Source organism: Heloderma suspectum, chromosome 3 (genome assembly GCF_057233095.1).
Source record: "Heloderma suspectum isolate Gila_16-S chromosome 3, 16-S_ref, whole genome shotgun sequence".
NCBI lineage: Eukaryota > Metazoa > Chordata > Lepidosauria > Squamata > Helodermatidae > Heloderma > Heloderma suspectum.
In genome coordinates, this window is record NC_139460.1 from 317,470,361 (window position 1) to 317,487,664 (window position 17,304).

At 41.7% G+C, this 17,304-nt stretch overlaps 1 protein-coding gene across 6 annotated transcripts in view; it reads left to right on the forward strand.

Annotated features, from left to right (window-relative positions):
- ATP11B (ATPase phospholipid transporting 11B (putative)) overlaps window positions 1-14,856 on the forward strand; it is a 115,119-nt gene extending 100,263 nt beyond the window's left edge. Inside the window, exons 29-31 of one of the 6 annotated variants that reach the window (XM_084847587.1) lie at window positions 4,575-4,708; window positions 11,484-11,559; window positions 12,964-14,856. In XM_084847587.1, coding sequence (XP_084703713.1) covers window positions 4,575-4,708; window positions 11,484-11,517 — 168 coding nt within the window. In that variant the 3' untranslated portion in view covers window positions 11,518-11,559; window positions 12,964-14,856. Of the gene's footprint in view, window positions 1-4,574; window positions 5,268-9,528 lie in introns of those variants that run through there. The other 5 variants (XM_084847585.1, XM_084847586.1, XM_084847583.1 and 2 more) reach the window with 5 other exon arrangements.
- The last annotated feature ends 2,448 nt before the right edge of the window (window positions 14,857-17,304 follow it).

The following is a 17,304-nucleotide window of genomic DNA, read 5'->3' on the forward strand; positions in this document are numbered from 1 at the left end:
CCATGATTAACTCAAACCATGGTTTACATATTCGCACTTCAAACCATGATTTCACTGCCTGGTTTGCTTCAGTCAGTTAAACATCATGTTGAGTAGTCCGAGATGAGATACAAGCCCACGGTTAAGCATTGTGTCTACAACATAATACAGATGGAGCTGTAAGGGAGGGAGCACTCTTCACAAATAGGAAAACATCATTGTTGCTAAATCAGCACACCCTGTCACGCTCACTCTGTGACGCCCTGATTGGCTGATGCTAGAAAGGACACAGAAGCCCTAAAAAGGGGGAAAGAGATCCAAAATTGCAAAAGATAAGGGGGAAAGAATGATAAACTATTGTTTCTTAAAGGTGAGCATTTGCACATTTAAGGGGTACTTCTGCCTCCTGTTTGAAACTGAGATGTGCAAATGCCATATTAATGACCTTCGTGTTAACTTTAAAAGACCCCAGCTGGTAAGAGACAAATGTCGGAGGGGGGCATTGAGGGAGAGGTAATTCTCAAGCAGCATCCTCGCCCCATACTGTATTTTGGGGAGAAGGCTTCCCATCTTCCACACTGCATAACCTTCAGTGGATAGATTGTATGTATCTGAAGCATAAAAGGAATCGGCTCCTACTGCCGCCTTCTCCAACCTGGTGCCCTCCAGATATGTTGGACTACAACTCCCACCATTCCCACCCACATGGGCATTGGCTGTTGTGGCCCTACACATCTAGAGGGTGCCTGGTTGGAGAAGGCTGTCGTATTGCATCAGGCCAATGCTCTTTCAAGCCCTGTGCCATCTGTGGGATTCCAACAGCTCTTCCCCACTGACCAAGGCCATATGATTAGACACAAGAATGCATACACGGGCGTCGTATGGAAGGCATTCGCAGTGCCCCTAAACTACAGCCCTTTTCAAGAACAAACCATTAGCTGGGTAGGAAGGGTAATACATGGCAATGCCAGATGTGCACTTCTCCCAATAACGAAAGGCTGATTTGTGCTAAACAGGAAGGATTGTCTCCTGCATACTGCTTTCTGGGGTGTATGTGGGAGGAATCAATTGTTTCTGAAACCCCATAAGCAGAAGGCAAAGTTCAGTGTGTTTCTGCTCTGTGGGAGGATCCTAAAGTATGTGCAAGTCCCACCCAGCAGTGTGCCACTTATGGCTATGAGGCTAGACCTTTGCTGATGAAGAAGAAAATGGAGCCCCCCATTCTGAACAGGAAGCTGATCCAGCTCCCTTTAAATCAGACTCTAATGTATCTCCTGTATAATGATAGCATCTGTTTGATGTTGACATATGTTTCCACTTCTCTATTTTTCTTGAAGCTCAAATTAATCTGAGTCATTCTAAGGTTGCTGCTAGTTTACTAACCTGTAAAGATTGTGTATATTCAGTTGATTATGTAAATTTATTATTAATATTGTACGCCACCTAGAGTGGCTGGGTAGCCAGCCAGATGGGTGGCTAATCAATCAATCAATCAAATAGGCTGGATCCAGAGGTGCCTTCTACATGCAGTCTTCTCACAGAAAACCTGTCATGCCCTGTGCTGAAATGTTGCAGGAGAAAAGTGAAACTAAAACCAAATATGTCCTTCCACTCATGCAAGCCCTTGCACATATGGAAGCATGAGACCTGCAATAGAACCTTATTTATAGCACTGTGCAAACTCTTCTGCTAGTGCAGGGGTGAAAAACTTGCAGTCTTCCAGATGTTGGACTACAACTCCCATCACCCCTGGCCATTGGCCATGCTGGCTGGGGCAATGGGGGGTTGGAGTCTAATAACATGTGGAGTGCCACACATTCCCCACCCCTGCTCTAATTCTTGAGCAATGCTTTCGGAACAGTGGTAGTGACTGTTTTCTATCTGTTCATGGTACTTTGGATCCAACCACTTTTTCATTTAATCATGCTAAAATGTCATGTTATAGGAAAGAGCCAGTTAGTAAAGGGAGAAGTGGAAAAGTAACCCATCATTGGCAAAGAGGGTTCTGCCCTTTGGATCAACTGATGACCTTGTCCCCTTGTCACTTTATATAAAAAATTAAGTATGCATCTAAAATTCCATGTTTCCAAATACTTGCAGATGTCTCTTAGGAATAGTTATACCTGCAAATAGACGCGCGCGCACGCGCGCACACACACACACACACACACACACACTCATTCTTTAGTGATCTGCATGCTGCTTATGACATTGGTCTTAAGGTATGTGTTTACAGAGCATGTTACTTTTTTGTATAAAAAAACTCCTAAGATTCCTGAGAAATGGTACATGAGGGCATATGATGTAAATAGGGAGACTAACGTTTGGAAGAGGTGTGCTTGACATGGTTGCAAAAAGCTGGAAATTGACAATTTTGAGAGAATTGAAAGTGGCATAATAAAAGCCATCTTTACCTCCAAGGTGCGCACATATTTGTTATTGTTGTTGTTGTTGTTTTCAGTAGTTCAGTCATGTCCAACTCTTCGTGACCCCATGGACCATAGCACGCCAGGCCTTCCTGTCCTGCGCTCTCTCCCGGAGCGTGCTCAAGTTCATATTCATTGCATTGGTGATGCTATCTAGCCATCTCATCCTCTGCCGTCCCCTTCTCCTTTTGCCTTCAATCCTTCCCAGCATCAGGGTCTTTTCCAGTGGTTTTGGTGCTCCGGAAATCTGTTTTGACACTTGATTCCAATAGTGGGATGTGTTAAACACTCTCAAGAACTTTGTACGCACAGGATGCAATTCTTCATTAAGCCATTTGATTCTTCTCTTATCTCTTGTACTAATTTACATGGGCATACATCTCTTTTGTATTGTCTTTACTGAAACCATGACTAATTTGAGCCTGTTTATTAACAGCTCAGTAGTTAACACACACTTGGAATTAGGAGAACAAGGTTTGCGTCTCTCTTTTCCAAAAAAGAAACAAACAATCAAGTGTGTCTCTTTGCCCTCTTATTGCTGAGTAGAGTGACTTCCCCCGCTCCCTATCAAAGTACCATTTTTCAAATGAATACAGCTGGACCTTCCAGCTCTAAATCTGGTCAAATGATAACTTACCATAATGTTCAATGCTGCCACTTTCAAACTGAACTAGTAGATATTTCCTCTCTTGAGAAAAGAGAATTTCAGTTACAACTGAGTTCCTCCACAGCGTTGTGACATTTCTAACACGTTTGAAGTTCACCAAAATTCTTTAAAGCTTTTGATAATGGGTTTCAGCTAAGAAATTCATGCATGTAACTGCTGCTCTTTCTTGACTATTTTTTGTTAGTCCTCAGTGCCTTTATTTCTACTAGTCAGTTTCATACTAATAAGAGCCTTTCCTTTCATTTCAGCTTGAATGTCCTACTGCTCCTTGTTTACCCTTGGTGGTCTTTGCTGTTGTTAATGTTATTACTTTGTTTCCAGATAGAAACGTACTTTTTTCCTTGCCTGGCTCTCTCTGATCAAACTCCCTAATTAGAATTTGCTGTGGCCACTTCATGCAAGATGAAATTATTGTTACTATTCATTCATTTATTTATTGCCTTTGTAACACACACTGCCTCCAAGGAGTTCAGTGGCATGCTGGAAGATTCGCACACAGCAAGTTTTCAAGTGGGATTAGCCATAAATTGTGTGAATATTCTGTTTTTATGTGCTGGTGCTATGCCAGCACCACCATGAGTAGATTTTGTGATGCTGGGAGGCAGAGGCATGGCCACTGGACTTGCAAATGCTTCAGTGTGTAGCAAGATCTCAATCCTCAACTTGCATATTGAAAATTTTGCATGATATACCAGAAGGCAATTTTGAATATAATAGAATGTGTGCAAGACCACACTTCTGCTCAAATTATCTCCTTGGCACTTCACAAGAAAGTGGATGTGAATTGGTTGACAGTGAAATAGGTCTTGCTGTTCAGGTAGCAGCAATTATTGGCAGGCGGTCATGAACAGTCAATGCAAAATACATTCCTCTGTGTTTCTATGTAGAATGTCTGTTGATTGATGTGGCCATAGCAGTGATTCCCACATGTGGAGTTGGAATCCACTATGGGATCAGTGAGACTTGGGAATAGGTTGCGGGTAACTGCTGACGAGGGGAAAAACAAGACAACTAAGAGAAATGTATTAACTAGACTAGACAAATAAATATAATTGGTGGAGCACTGCAGTGTGTGGATAAATGCTAATGTAGACCAGGGTCTAGACCCCAGGACTCTGATCCAGTCCCTATCTGAAGCTGTCCAGATGTGTTGGACTACAATGGCCATTGCATTTGGACAGCGCCAGGTTGGAGAAGGCTGTTGATCCATGTATTTTGGCCTCCCACCTTCAATATTTTGTAAAGGAAAGTGGTCAAACGAACAGTAAGGTCACCAGGATCTATCTGTCACTGCTACAACTTTCATAATGTTTATAAAATCAAATTGACCAACGTGATACGTTTGCATTATCTGCAAAAAGGATGCCTGGAAGCTAATACATACTGCATTCATGCTCCTACGATTTGTGTTGCTTTAAAAAAAAAGTATTTGAGTTATGCTACGGGAAGAAAATCCACTGCTGATATTATCTAATCCCACCCCCTTGTTTTCCTACCCTCAGCTTACTGAGACAGACACAGGTATCAACTGCTTGGACTCCATGTGCTGCTTCTCAGATGGGGAAACGGCATGCGCATCTCTTGGAAGAGTGTTGGAACGAATAATGGGAAGATGCAGCCCAACCCGAGTCAACAGGTCTGGAATTTCTCTCAATTGCCTTTGCTGCAGACGGTTCTCCTATAAACTGGAACATGATGAGCCAGCAGCTGTAGATGTCTAGCAAAATGCAGGAAACACCCCTCATAGGCACCGTTTTAGATCTGAAAAGACCAACATTTTTGCTTTTGGGGGGGAAGTACTTTTGATGGGGGAAAGGAATGGGGTATCTTTGTATTATTACTATTATTTGTTCCAAAAAGTTGTTGAATTTTTCTGATGACATATTATTTCAGAACCAGCAGCTGCTGTGTGCCTATAGTGGCTTTGACATGCACATGATGCTTCACATGAGCCAGGTCTCCCCTGTTCTCTGATCCACATGTTTGCCAATGAACAGAACAGGGTAGCTTTTGCTCACACTGAGCCTCACATGTGTGCCAGAGCCTTGTGGAACTTCATTATGTTTCTTTTCTTCCGTGCATATATTAATACAGTCTTTCCTCTTGCTTTGTGTGTCCTTCTCTTTACAATCTGATCAATTTTTTGTTTTGTTTTCCTGATTTTAGCTGCTTTGCCTTCACAAATTGGCAATCCAGTTGTGAAATCAAAAGGCTTGTTCTTTGTTTGTTCGTTGTGTGTCTGCTCACTAGTCGTACTACAACTTCTTATTCTAGATATGCAAGAGTTGTATTTTCTCCCCTGAAATATAACTCCCACTGTAAAAGGAAAGGTTGGGAGGTTTGCTATGGGGGCTTTTGTTATTGTTCATTAGGAGTGTGAAAACCAATATTTTTAGATTATATGGAATAGAATTTTTATACACTTCATTGAAAAAACCATCCTAGACAGAGCCAAAGTGTTCCAAAATTATGATTTTTTAAAAATCGGCCATTTTCTGTTTCTACCAACACTGTGTGACACACAGAGATAAGTGCTAAATGTTTCTTAAATTATAGGTGCTGGTTTTTTAAAGCCAAATGTCCAAAAGCATCTTGATAAATGTTCCTCATGAGCATAATGATGTCCAGCAATTTCATAATCTGCAGAGAGTATTTGCAATTGCATCCTCCCAATGAAAGAACAATAAAAAGAACAGAATGACAAATATACAGAGATATTTGCAGGGAAGAAAATCAGCTTTTGCACTTTGTTCCTTTAATTGCTTCTGAATGATATCACAGTCAACCTCATTTTGCTTCTTTCTACATGAATCACTGAAGGGCTCTTTCAAGCGTCTGAGAGCTCATTTTGCAACCTCAATCACAGTTGGATGGGAGAACTGCAGGGTTTCCTTCTGCTGATATGAGAACCATGGGAAAGCTGTTCAGTTAGATGACGCTCGGGTATGGCTAGCCAGGTGCAAGGACAAATGTACTACACCACAGCCCATTTTGGGATTCAACCCAAGGCAGTGGGATTCCACTCTCAACAGCTGCTTTCAGCAACACACAAAGCACTGTGATATCTTTCATATGATTTTTCTTTTAAAAATCATTGAGTAAATTGTGCGGACACCGTCTGCCAGTTCTTAATTGTACTTCCCCGTGCTGACTTTTCCCCCTGTGGTTCCTTTTTCAGGTTATTTTTTAAAGCAAACCAACATACGTGTTAACCCAGTGTTCATGGCTCCCTCTCAATTTTTTATTAAATGCCATCATTCCATAAAATGAGAACTGTTACAAGTCCGGTTTTTGTTTTGTTTTTTAAATAACCAGTTTCGCTTTGTATAGAGAGCAGGCAAGATGTATAAAATAAAAGTTTTACTAGATATTTTTAAAACAGGAGGAGCTTTTGACTGGTCTGATGCTAACTTTTTTTTTCTGCAATGGTTGCTGCTTAAGTGTATTTTCACCTCTTGTTTTTTCACTGCCATTAGGATGGGTGGGATATGTGTGGCAGGAGAGCCTGTCTATTGCAGGGTTACCTGGTAGAATGGTACAGTGTCTCTCTTTCAGCACACTGAGATACTTTTCACCCACCCTGTATATACCATGTCAGTGACAGCTCAGCCATCCAGTGCCAAGGGGTAGAGAACAGGCTTTGCCCTCCCCAAGTACAGACCTTCCTTTCCCCCATAGGAATGACAGCCATTCACTCATATGTGGGGCAAAGTAAAGAGTTGTATGTGAGGTCTTCATTGGGGTGGGAGCTAAAGCTGCTCTTCGGGACACCCCCCCCCCCCCAACAGGCCTGCTCCTATCTGCGTAGCCCCATTGCGGGTTCTGCTTTTTGGTCATGCTAGAGTGAGACAGCATGTTGGAAGCCGACTGAGAGAGGGAGGTGACACACATAGAACTCTGTTCTGCTTTCTATGGTGACAGGGAAAAAAGTGCACAATCCTATGCCTGTTTAGACAGAAAAAAAGTTCTACAACTCCATGGCTGGCTGGGGCACTCTAGGAGTTGTGGGACTTTTTTCTGTCTAAACATGCATAGGATTGCACCCTAAATAAGTGATCAGGTCACAAGTGTTTTTGACTAAGCATGGCTCTTGCAAAGGTAGGTATAATCTGTTTCATGCTCAACTCTGGATAAAGATTCGTACGATTTTTCCTTTTCTTTCTGGGGCATCTGTAAGTACACAACCAGCATGATGTGACTAAAATCTCATATATGACAGAACACTTCAGAGCTTATCAAGTACCTCCTCACCTGTTTCATTAAAAAGCAGACTGATATATGGAACATGGGTTAGCGCCACCCAAAGGCTACAGCGTTTTCTGTATTGGTTTGAAATTCCGCTCAAATTTGGTTTCAGTGTAGATCATCCATTTGAAAGAGACAGACTAATGAAGTTTCCTGGGCCAACTTTAGTTTGTTTTAGAATTATACAGGTTTAAAATTACACAGCACTCTTCATCAGGCAGCTTGGAATTGTAGGCCAGCTCTTTACACATTATAGTAAACTTGTGAATTGCCCAAGTTGTAAACTATAATATATTATAGTTGTGAACCGACCAGAGAGCTTTGGCTATTGGGTGGTATAGAAATGTAATAAATAAAACAAATAAAATAAATTGAAAGTATAGTCCAGCTCTTTACTATGGGCAATCCAAGCTGATTTAGTAGTGCATTTGGGTAGAAGTTCGCTGCCTAAAAACATGGATTTAGCACCAGTCATGTACTAAGTGGAGTTATACAACATAGCCGTTGCACAGATCATTATGATCTGAGATGGACCAGACAGTATCAGACTTGAGTATTTCTTCTCCAAATCAGTTGGAGCTCTAAGATGTACACCTAGAATAATCTTTGGGCACATGAAGTCCTCGTGCACTTTAATGGAAGGAGCCAGTCCCCATGAGAAAGAAAAAGTCTATGCAACCAGCTCCTGCCTTGGAAATGAATGAGGAAGCCACTCTGGGCAGGGGAGCCCCTGGCATAAGTTCTGAGTAATTGAATCAGGGTGGTGCTTTCAGTAGGCTTAGGTAGACTTTCCATCCGATTTGGGCAAAACATTTCAGCCACTTCCATAAATGATAATAGCTAAGGCTGGCCGTGAGCTGAGAAATTTTCAAGGTACCCTTCACAGAAGCTGTGCCTATTGCTAAATAAAACATATTGTATCTTCAGTGCTGGTGCTAGCGCTGGCTTGGGACAATTGGTTGTATAGGTGGAAAGTCCTTGTTACAACCACGTAAAACCAGATAGTGCTGCATTTCCACCACTCTGGAAAGTTCCAAGCAAGGCCAGCCTCATCTGCAGTACAAAAGACATGGGGTAGGCAGAGGCTACAGTTCAGGTCCGGCATCAGGTCAAGCTTGCTGATTTGCCCCAGTGTCGATACACTCCCGAGTGTTTTCTGTGGTGGTTCAATGGCTGCTCAAGGAAGTTGTGTTATTAACCATGCATCACCTGCACTTAATATTCTGTCAAATATGAGGATTCGAGTATGAAATCAGTATCTGTTGGCATTCTGGATGGGAGCTCTTCTGTTTCATCTAAAGGTATTTAAATGCTTGGACCAGAGGGGAAAGAGATGTGGTACTTGAAATCCTCTTTAATGCTTTAAAATATAATTTTTGAAAGGCACTTCTGAGCTTTCATTGATTACAAAACAGAACTTGTGCATGGCCTTTCTAAATTGCCAAAATATGTTGCTCATCTGTCTTCCATTAAACTGTTTGTCACTGCAGCAGTCACTCAAATGTTAATGTTGGGTCATATAGTTTTATGTAACCATTCATGTTTATAGTAGTTTGCTTGCTTAGCAAATTTTGGATGGGTGGGGTGGAGGTACTCCCATTTTGACTTTCAGTTTTGGTTTCAAATAATTGCTTTCTTCAGTTTTCCAGTAGCTGTGCTCATTTACACCCTTCTCCTAAAATATACCTGGCACAATCCAGTGTCTCCAGTGTGTATCTTTAACCCAGAACACAGAGGTTTGACTCTCTCTTCTGTGAGAACTCTTCCATGCCCAATGGATGATGCTCCTCTGTGTGTATGCTAAGCATTCCCCTCCATAGAAGATACTGAGAAACCTCTGCATGTACTGGACCAGCCTGGATACAGCCACTAGACAAAAGCATGCCCCGTGCAAGCAAAGGCTCCTTGCTTCCATATGAAAGCTGTGATCCAGCAATATGTTCCTACCAACATGCACACAGAATCTACATCGGAAGCCTCCCCCTTTCTCTTCTGTGGTCTGGGAATTCTGTACACCTCTGTGCATATTTGCCCCATATTTACCCTTAGATCGTGTCCAAGATGTTTTCGACTGTATGTATCAGAAAACACATCGGGCTCCAGATCAGCCCCTTTTTGCTTTTATTTAATTTTTTAAAGATTTTTAAAAAAACAAATCAAAACCAAGATTAATGTTTCCAGTCAGCAACTTCTCTCTTATTGTTACTTTAGATCATGGAGCTCTACGGAACCCTTCTATACCAGCGACCGAAGCATCTTGACGCTGTCCACAATGGACTCAATTACATGTTGAGACTTTCTCAATCTCTCGTGGAAATCCATGTGCTTGCTCAGATACTAGGTTACAAATGGTTTCAGTGATCGCATCCCTGTTTTAGCAAGTCTTCTAACTATCTAATTCACATTGGAAAAATACTTTTTTCCTGAGTGTCTCCATCCACCCCCCACCCCCACCCCCCGCAAAAAAAAAAATGGTGGGAGAATTGTTTTAGTTTCTTGTTTCCTCTGAGTTCCATGCCAATAGTTTGGGTGAAATTGCTGGCATTTAATTTGAATGTCACTGTGAGGCAATGACCAGGTGATTGTACTAAAAAAAAATGATTGACTTTTGAAGGCTCCAACTTGCAAGGAAGTTTGCAAGGAACTATATTGAAAAGGTTGTTAATTGAAGCTGTAACCTATTAGCATTGTTCAGATGGATACTCTTGGTTTTCCATGGTCAAGTCAATCAACAATAATATGTTGGAATCCCTTTTCTTTTTTAAATGAGCTGGAATTGCTTCCCAAATACCCACAACTTATGAAGATAATGAAGATATGACATCCCAGCATTATTACAATGGTAGCTCCATCTTCTCCACAAATGAATATGTTCTCTTCATACCTTTTGTTAGCTAATCTTGGGAGGTTTTGAACATGGAAAATCATTAAGAAGCCATGTTGAATAAATTATAGTCTTATTCCCCAGGCATGTATGATTCAGATCTTGGGAGGGTGTTTTTTTTATTCCCCCCCCCCCAATATATTTATGTAGCCATACTATACTCTTGATAAGAGCACTTAAAAGATAAATTATTCTTCCCGTTTCTGCAGGAGCTGCAAAAGTAACGGTGGCACATGTACATTGTTAACATCAAGTAAGCCCCATACTGTTCGGGGCTATATGAGATTATATTGCAAAACATGACTTCATTGCGAAGAACTTGCATATGTACATGAACTGGGGTTTTCTTTTTTCCTTACTTTGAGTCAAAGGCTGTTTATGCACCAAGCACATGATGACAGAGAGCAGCAGTCCCTGCATTTCCTTCCTGCATCTTTCTGACAACATCTAGTAAAAGGCTATGTGTAGTGACACCATTGCATTCAAGATTCCCACCCCAACCCAACTTCACTGACTGCTGTTTGTGGAGGGTGGAAACCTCAGTGCCTCACATGTGTTCTTTTACTAGATGTCACTGCCATGAAGTGGGGCTGCTGCTCTCAGCAGCTGCATGTTTCTTGTAGGGTCTACTTTGGAAATCCCACTTCTTTCTCCCCAACAGGTTTGAGGGCATCTTTTCTAACAGTGTGGGCGGCTTCTTCCAAAAATGGGACAGGGCTCAAAAACCACACCTTGGGTGTTGAGCTCATTGTCCATCCACTGGATCGGGCCATACACTTGCAAACTGTTGTGAATAATAAACCTTACAACATTCCTAAGTACATTTTTTCTTATAAGTGGGGAGAATAGTTCAGTATATGCCATTCACTTCAATGAGGTTTGCAAGGGAGAACTTCGCAGTGGATTGTGCCTCTTGTAGTCAGATGACTGCTACTTGTATCAGTTACTTTGGCTTCTCTCTTTTCCCCTCTTCAAATGACCTTATTCAAAAGTGGTCCATTCCATCACTTTCATAAATCACTCATTCATAGACGCTTTTGCCATTCTGGTTTGTCATTTCATCTCTTCACGTAAACTTGTTAGAAAAGGCATCAGACTTGAACAATCCAGCTCCAAGCATTTATTTAAATCTATATCGCACAAATTTTTTGTTTGCTTTTTGTTTGAAGATTTAGAATTAAACATTTTATCCACAGATGCATAGTCCTTACCTCAAGTTGAACTGACCTCTTTTTTTTTTAAACTTCCCACTTGTCCCCCCTTTCTCTCCTCCCCTCCTCAGTGTGTGTAAGGGTACAGAAGAAGCATACATTTAAACAAATTGAGGAGGAATATAAGAATCCATCTGTCCAAGCCAGGTATAACTTTCTATCTAAGAAAACAAACATACAAAGTGAAGATTTATGTCATTGTTCCATTGGTTTGTGCATGATAAACAGGATAAACTTGGGTCAAATGGAAGCAGAGCAATTATATTTTGTATTGGACCACAGATACTTTTATAATTTCTTTTTAAAAAAAAATAATGTTTGTGTATTTTGATAACCTGATATGCTTAGCTCTAGGTTCAGTCATGGGCAGATGGGTATGCATAGCAAAATGAACCAAGTGTAGGAATTCATTGTGAAATTAATGAATAACATATTGGGCCAAATAGCAGTAACTACTGAGATAAGCCAGGAAAAGGGAAGGGGGCAGATTTTCCTGTATTACTTTTTTTCAGATCTGCGGTATGTTCTGTAAGTCGCTCCAATGTTGGGGCACACATAAGAAACTTAGTGTCAAATTATTATGCACCACCGCCTCCCTGATGGAATCTGAACTACAAAATCTCACCTTCCCAATTTAAAGAATGTACCTGTCAAATGTTTGTACAAGATTCCTGGTACAAAATACTGTGGGATTGTGATGAGCATGATATTCCCATCTGACCTGGACCTTCTGCATTCATGGCAGTTTGGAGGGCTTCATCGCAGTAGGAACTCAAGCAAGGAGCTCTCCTTGAAATGGAGAATTCAGTGAACATCAGCGGAACCCCTTGTGTTGCTCATTAGAATTGCTAGACAGATTAGGGCTGGTGTCAGAGTGTCTAAGCAATTCAGAAATCTATCCCTTCTATGAAAGATGACAGCTGTCTTCTTTCTGCCACAGTCCCGCGTAGAATGGCCTACTGTGTATTGGCCCCCAGGTAGCTTTTTCATGTCTCTGGGTAGCTGGTCCTAGTTAGCCATATCTGCTCTTGAGTTCTACCCCAGTCTGCAGATTCCCAGGTTTATGGCAACTCCATTCTTAATATATTGTGACTGTTCTAAATACCACACACTGATTCTGCAGCACGTACTCTGCCTACCATTTTGGGTGGGGGCTGATTCAGGGCAAAGTTTTGTGACTACTTTTTTATACTTTAGATCTGTTGTGTTTTGACTTCACTAACAAACTTGGTGGTTCCTTCTGCTGCTTTACATTTTCCCCACAACAGATTCAACACCTGTAAATCTTGACACCACTGACTTGTAGGGGACAGAAGGGAGCCTGCCTTCTCCTTTGACAACCTTTGATAATTGCACTGCCTTACAGAGTACAAAGGGTGCAATTCAGAAGAAGCTTTAAATGTGCTGGAAATCAACAGGGCTTAAGGCCCCATTATTTTCAGTGAGCCATAGAACCAGATCAGACACACAAAATCGTTCCACAATAAAAGAGCGTGACCCTCCTCCAGAATGCAGCTGCTTGAAGTAACTTGTTACCTTGTCTGCCCTCAGATTCAGCCAACAAAAAATAGCAGCTGTATTCAGAGACCCATTGCGTCAGACACGTCCTGCATGCAGCTACATCCCCAATGCCTCTTACGTGGTTCCACTTGGAGTGATGCCTACAGTGACCTATTAGGTTAATCTGATTTTCAGCAAGGTTGCTTGCTAAATTGCTAAGTAAGCGTGTATGTGCTGAGAAGGCGTTACTGAAATCTCAACAGTATCTAGATCCAGCACTGTTACTGCACAGGCAGGGCCTCCAGTGGGCACAGCCATTGTATTGCGCCACAGCCCATGCTTATGTAGAATTTTCCCTCTGCCTGTTGGATCTTTGGCTACAAATCATCTTAGAGGTGAAACTGGGGTGGCTCAGTGCTTCTGTGCACGCACTCTGCATGCTTAGTATGCAGATGTCCCAGGTTCAATCCCTGGCAACTCCAGGTAGGGCTGGAAAAGACCCTAGAGAGCTGTTGCCAGTAGCGATGGGAGCTGTAGACCAACACATTGGGCAAGCACCAGGTTGGGGAATGCTGGTGTAGACAATACTGAGCTAGCTGGACCAATGGTCTGAGTATCTTCCCTCTGATAGATGTTAAACTTGTGAAAAAGATGCTGCTGAAAACTGTCAGTGCTCCCACCCCCACAATCCTTGGGATTGGAGTTTGGTACAAGTAGTAAGAATTTTCCAGTAGAGATCACCAGCCCTCATAGAACAAGAGCACTGTAGGGAGAAAGAATGGCTGTAAAACCAGTTAGTTCATCTGCAGTGTAGATACGAACTGAGAAGGAGGGACATGTACTTTAAAAAAATAAATCTCGATCCATGTTGGAAGATGTGGTTAAAGGTGAGTCCTGGCTCAGGAAAAGATTACAGGCCAAGCCGGTGCTATCGCCATAGAATAACGCCAGCAGCAATTTGGCGACTGCTGCCGCTTTGGGCATCTTATCCTTTTTGCTTGCCATGTGTTTTACTGAATGGCCATAACAGCTGATAGATAATACAACAGATGTTTTCTCTGACTAAAATGTATACAGAGGTATATGATGAGGTATTGGGAAGTATATAGTGAATGCTTTAAAGACTCCCCTCCAGCCCTCATCCAAAACCAGTTACTCATGCTTAAGGCTACAGTCCTGTGCACTCGTCCCTGGGGGTAAGCTCTATTTGACAGAGTGGGACGTACTTCTGAGCAAACATGCAAGGGATTACACTCCAGTTAACCCATTGACTTAAATTTAAAACATAAGTGTCTCTGGATTAGGGCCAAATTTGTGTTCAAAAATATCAAATGTGATAAATACTGCTAATACTTTGTACTCAGTGCTTTCAGAATTAATTGCCATGGTCTCAGAAGAGTCCTATTGTATATTTTTAGCTGTGGGATAAAAGCTATATGCACTCCTTCTTAAGAATCTGGGAAACATCTTATTTTTAAAGTGAGGGTCTCAAATACATTCTTACTATGCCAAAGACTGCTTCATAAAACATGCTTCGTTTAGGGTCCTGTTAATTATTTCTGCCCTTACACTCATGAAGAAATAATCAACTATCTTGATTCTCAGTTCTGAACAATGTGCATGGCTGGGTGTGCTGCTCTCAAGTTTTGGAAAGTCGCCTGATGTTTTGGTACAGTTGCAAGGAACATTGAATGTACCCGTATCTTAGCTGTTTCTACTAAAAACTGTGCAAGCTAAACATTAAAGGAGCGCTGCCAATTGGAAACTGAAGCAATAATTGGTACCCAAGATGTCTTGACCACAGGCACTGTGGCCAACCCTGCCATTGTTTTTAGATGCTCTGTGGCAACAGAGTTTAATATAGCATGCTTACTGTACTGCTATGTCAATGTTCTATAAAAGTTTATGGAAATTATATTTATTGAATAAAATTTTGACTTTTAACTGGCTTGGCTTCTTTTCATGGCTGAATAATTCATGGGTGATTAATTGCCTGTTGAGTGCATTCTGCAAATCTGCTGTACGCTGGCAACATTCTAGAAAGGAACAAAAGAAAATACCGACCTTCTAGGTCGCTTGCGTTAGTTCTCCCCCTACCCACCCTGCCCTAAAAGTGCAGTGCTTCAACAGGTAGAAAGTAGTCATATTGCTAAAAGGTATCTGCTTTCATCTTTTGGGCAAACCAGATTGCTTTTGCTGCACTATATTAGAGGTTACATGGTTCTGAGGGAAGAAGTGCTGCTTATCCCGTTTCCTACCTATTGCTTTCTGTTGCAATTTTTATAATATAGGCATGTGCACACACTTCTCTTCCAATCTTTGTCTCTTGCAGGATTCCAGACATATCTCTATCAACGTTAAAACCTGATTCCCTACCTGTAATCAGTGTGAATTTATGCACAGCCAGCCTGTTCTGTGTACATAATCACATCAATCCAGCTAAGATACAATCATTTACTGGATCACAAACCACTAGATGCACATCCTGAAAGCCATGCCATATAGGGGTGTCTGAACTTCAGGCTAGTGGAATCTATTGTTTTTCTACTAGAATTTTGAGGCCCACTAACTGGTGCCAAGTGCAAAATAGCGGGGGGGGGGGAATTTAGGATTTAGAAACAACTTACCTCCACGCAGATGCTTATCCCAGGAATTTACTTTCAATGCAAAAAAATGAATTCTGTCTTCTACCAAAAAAACCTATTTTCTTAATCCATTGCTGGTTCCCTTGCAAGCTCGCTTCATTTCAGCAGCCTAGTGTGGGGGAGGGGGAACCTTTTGTTTCTTATTGTCCAATGGTTGGATGCAGAATCCTTCTTATCTACTACCCCTTCTGCAGAGCAACTACACTCATCTTCTAGCACACATGCCTTCCCAGGGCATAGTCTGAAGGCACATGAGGCAGCCACCTTGCTGAAGCTAAGCAGGTCTGGGTCTGGTCAGTGCTTGGAGGGGAAACTACCTGGGACCACATGTAGCCACCTTGAGTTCCATGATGGAAGAAAGGTGGGATATAAATGTAATAAACATAAACAAACGTTTGATTTTACACTCAATGTTCCTCATCCAGCAACTAATATGGATTTCGCTTTAGTTGGATTGGGATAACTGAGTTTATGCCTTGCCATGTTACTTAGGTTTATAACTGGTCTGAAAAGGAAGCATCATTACACCCCCTTGGCAGTTGAACAACAGGTGTATTGACCAAAAGCCCACAGTAAACTGAGAACTCCTCTGTTGGTGCATGCGCAGGTGTGTATATGTGTGTGAGAGAGAGAGAGACTTGGAGAGGCTCTCCTTTACATAGATAAGGGTGTTTTTGCTGCAGTCATGCTGTTCTGATATTTCAGTTGCATGTGGGAGACTTCAGATAAGAAAGCAAGGGTGACAGGCACTGTAGCCCTGTATCTAGCACACAGAGAAGAGCGTAAATTCAGTGGCCACTGGTTTTCATCATGTTGCAGAGTTTGGACTTTTTTTTGCCTGAAACCCCTAGAGAGCTACTGCCAATCAAGCTTAGCAGTAGCCATAAAATTGGTCTGAGTCAATTGTAAGGCAGTTCCTGCAGATACTTCAACCCTATGCATTTGCTTACACGCAAGTCCCACCAAGTTCAGTGGGGTTTCCTCCCAGGTAAAAGTACACCTTCAGGTTCAAGAATTCATTGGTTTCATGGTACAGCAATACTTTGCTTTGGCTCTTCAAAAAGGGGGGGGGGATAAAGTGTCTTCAGATAGTCTAAATAAATATATTATTGGCCACAACCCAGAAGATAGTATTGCACCCACATTTTTCTGAGGAATTCCCTCAAAAGAGTCTCCCACCACCGGAAAAAACACATCATACAATGCTCTTCAAACACTGACTTAAAACTTTGGGAAACTAGGTGCAATATGTATTTCAACAGAAAATGATACCATCCAGTATGCTTGGGGGGGGGGTCCCCTATGGGTTGACTTTCTGTAGGCATTTACTTCGCACATGTTGCAACTTCTGTGTTTTGTTTTTAACTGAAGAGTTTCTTTGTATTGTTAAAAAGCCTGTAATAAAGTAACATTAAAAATAAAGAGGGAAAGTTAAAATAGGGATGGCAGATATTGCTTAGGGAATTTTGACCATACAAATGGGAAAGATAAATACACAAGGTATTTGTCCAAATGTTCTTGTACTTATCTTTGCACTCACATCAATAGATTACCAGTTCAGCTAAGGGCATGGGCAAATTGTTAATCCACCATCGTGTGGAAGGCTGACAGCTTCTCTGTCCAGTGCTGAAGCACGAATTGGGGGGGGGGGGGACACCTAGATGAAGAAAGGTTACAACTTCCAGGGCATTTTAGCTTAGAAAAAAAGATAAGAGGAAAAACATGATACAAGTTCATAAAATTATGT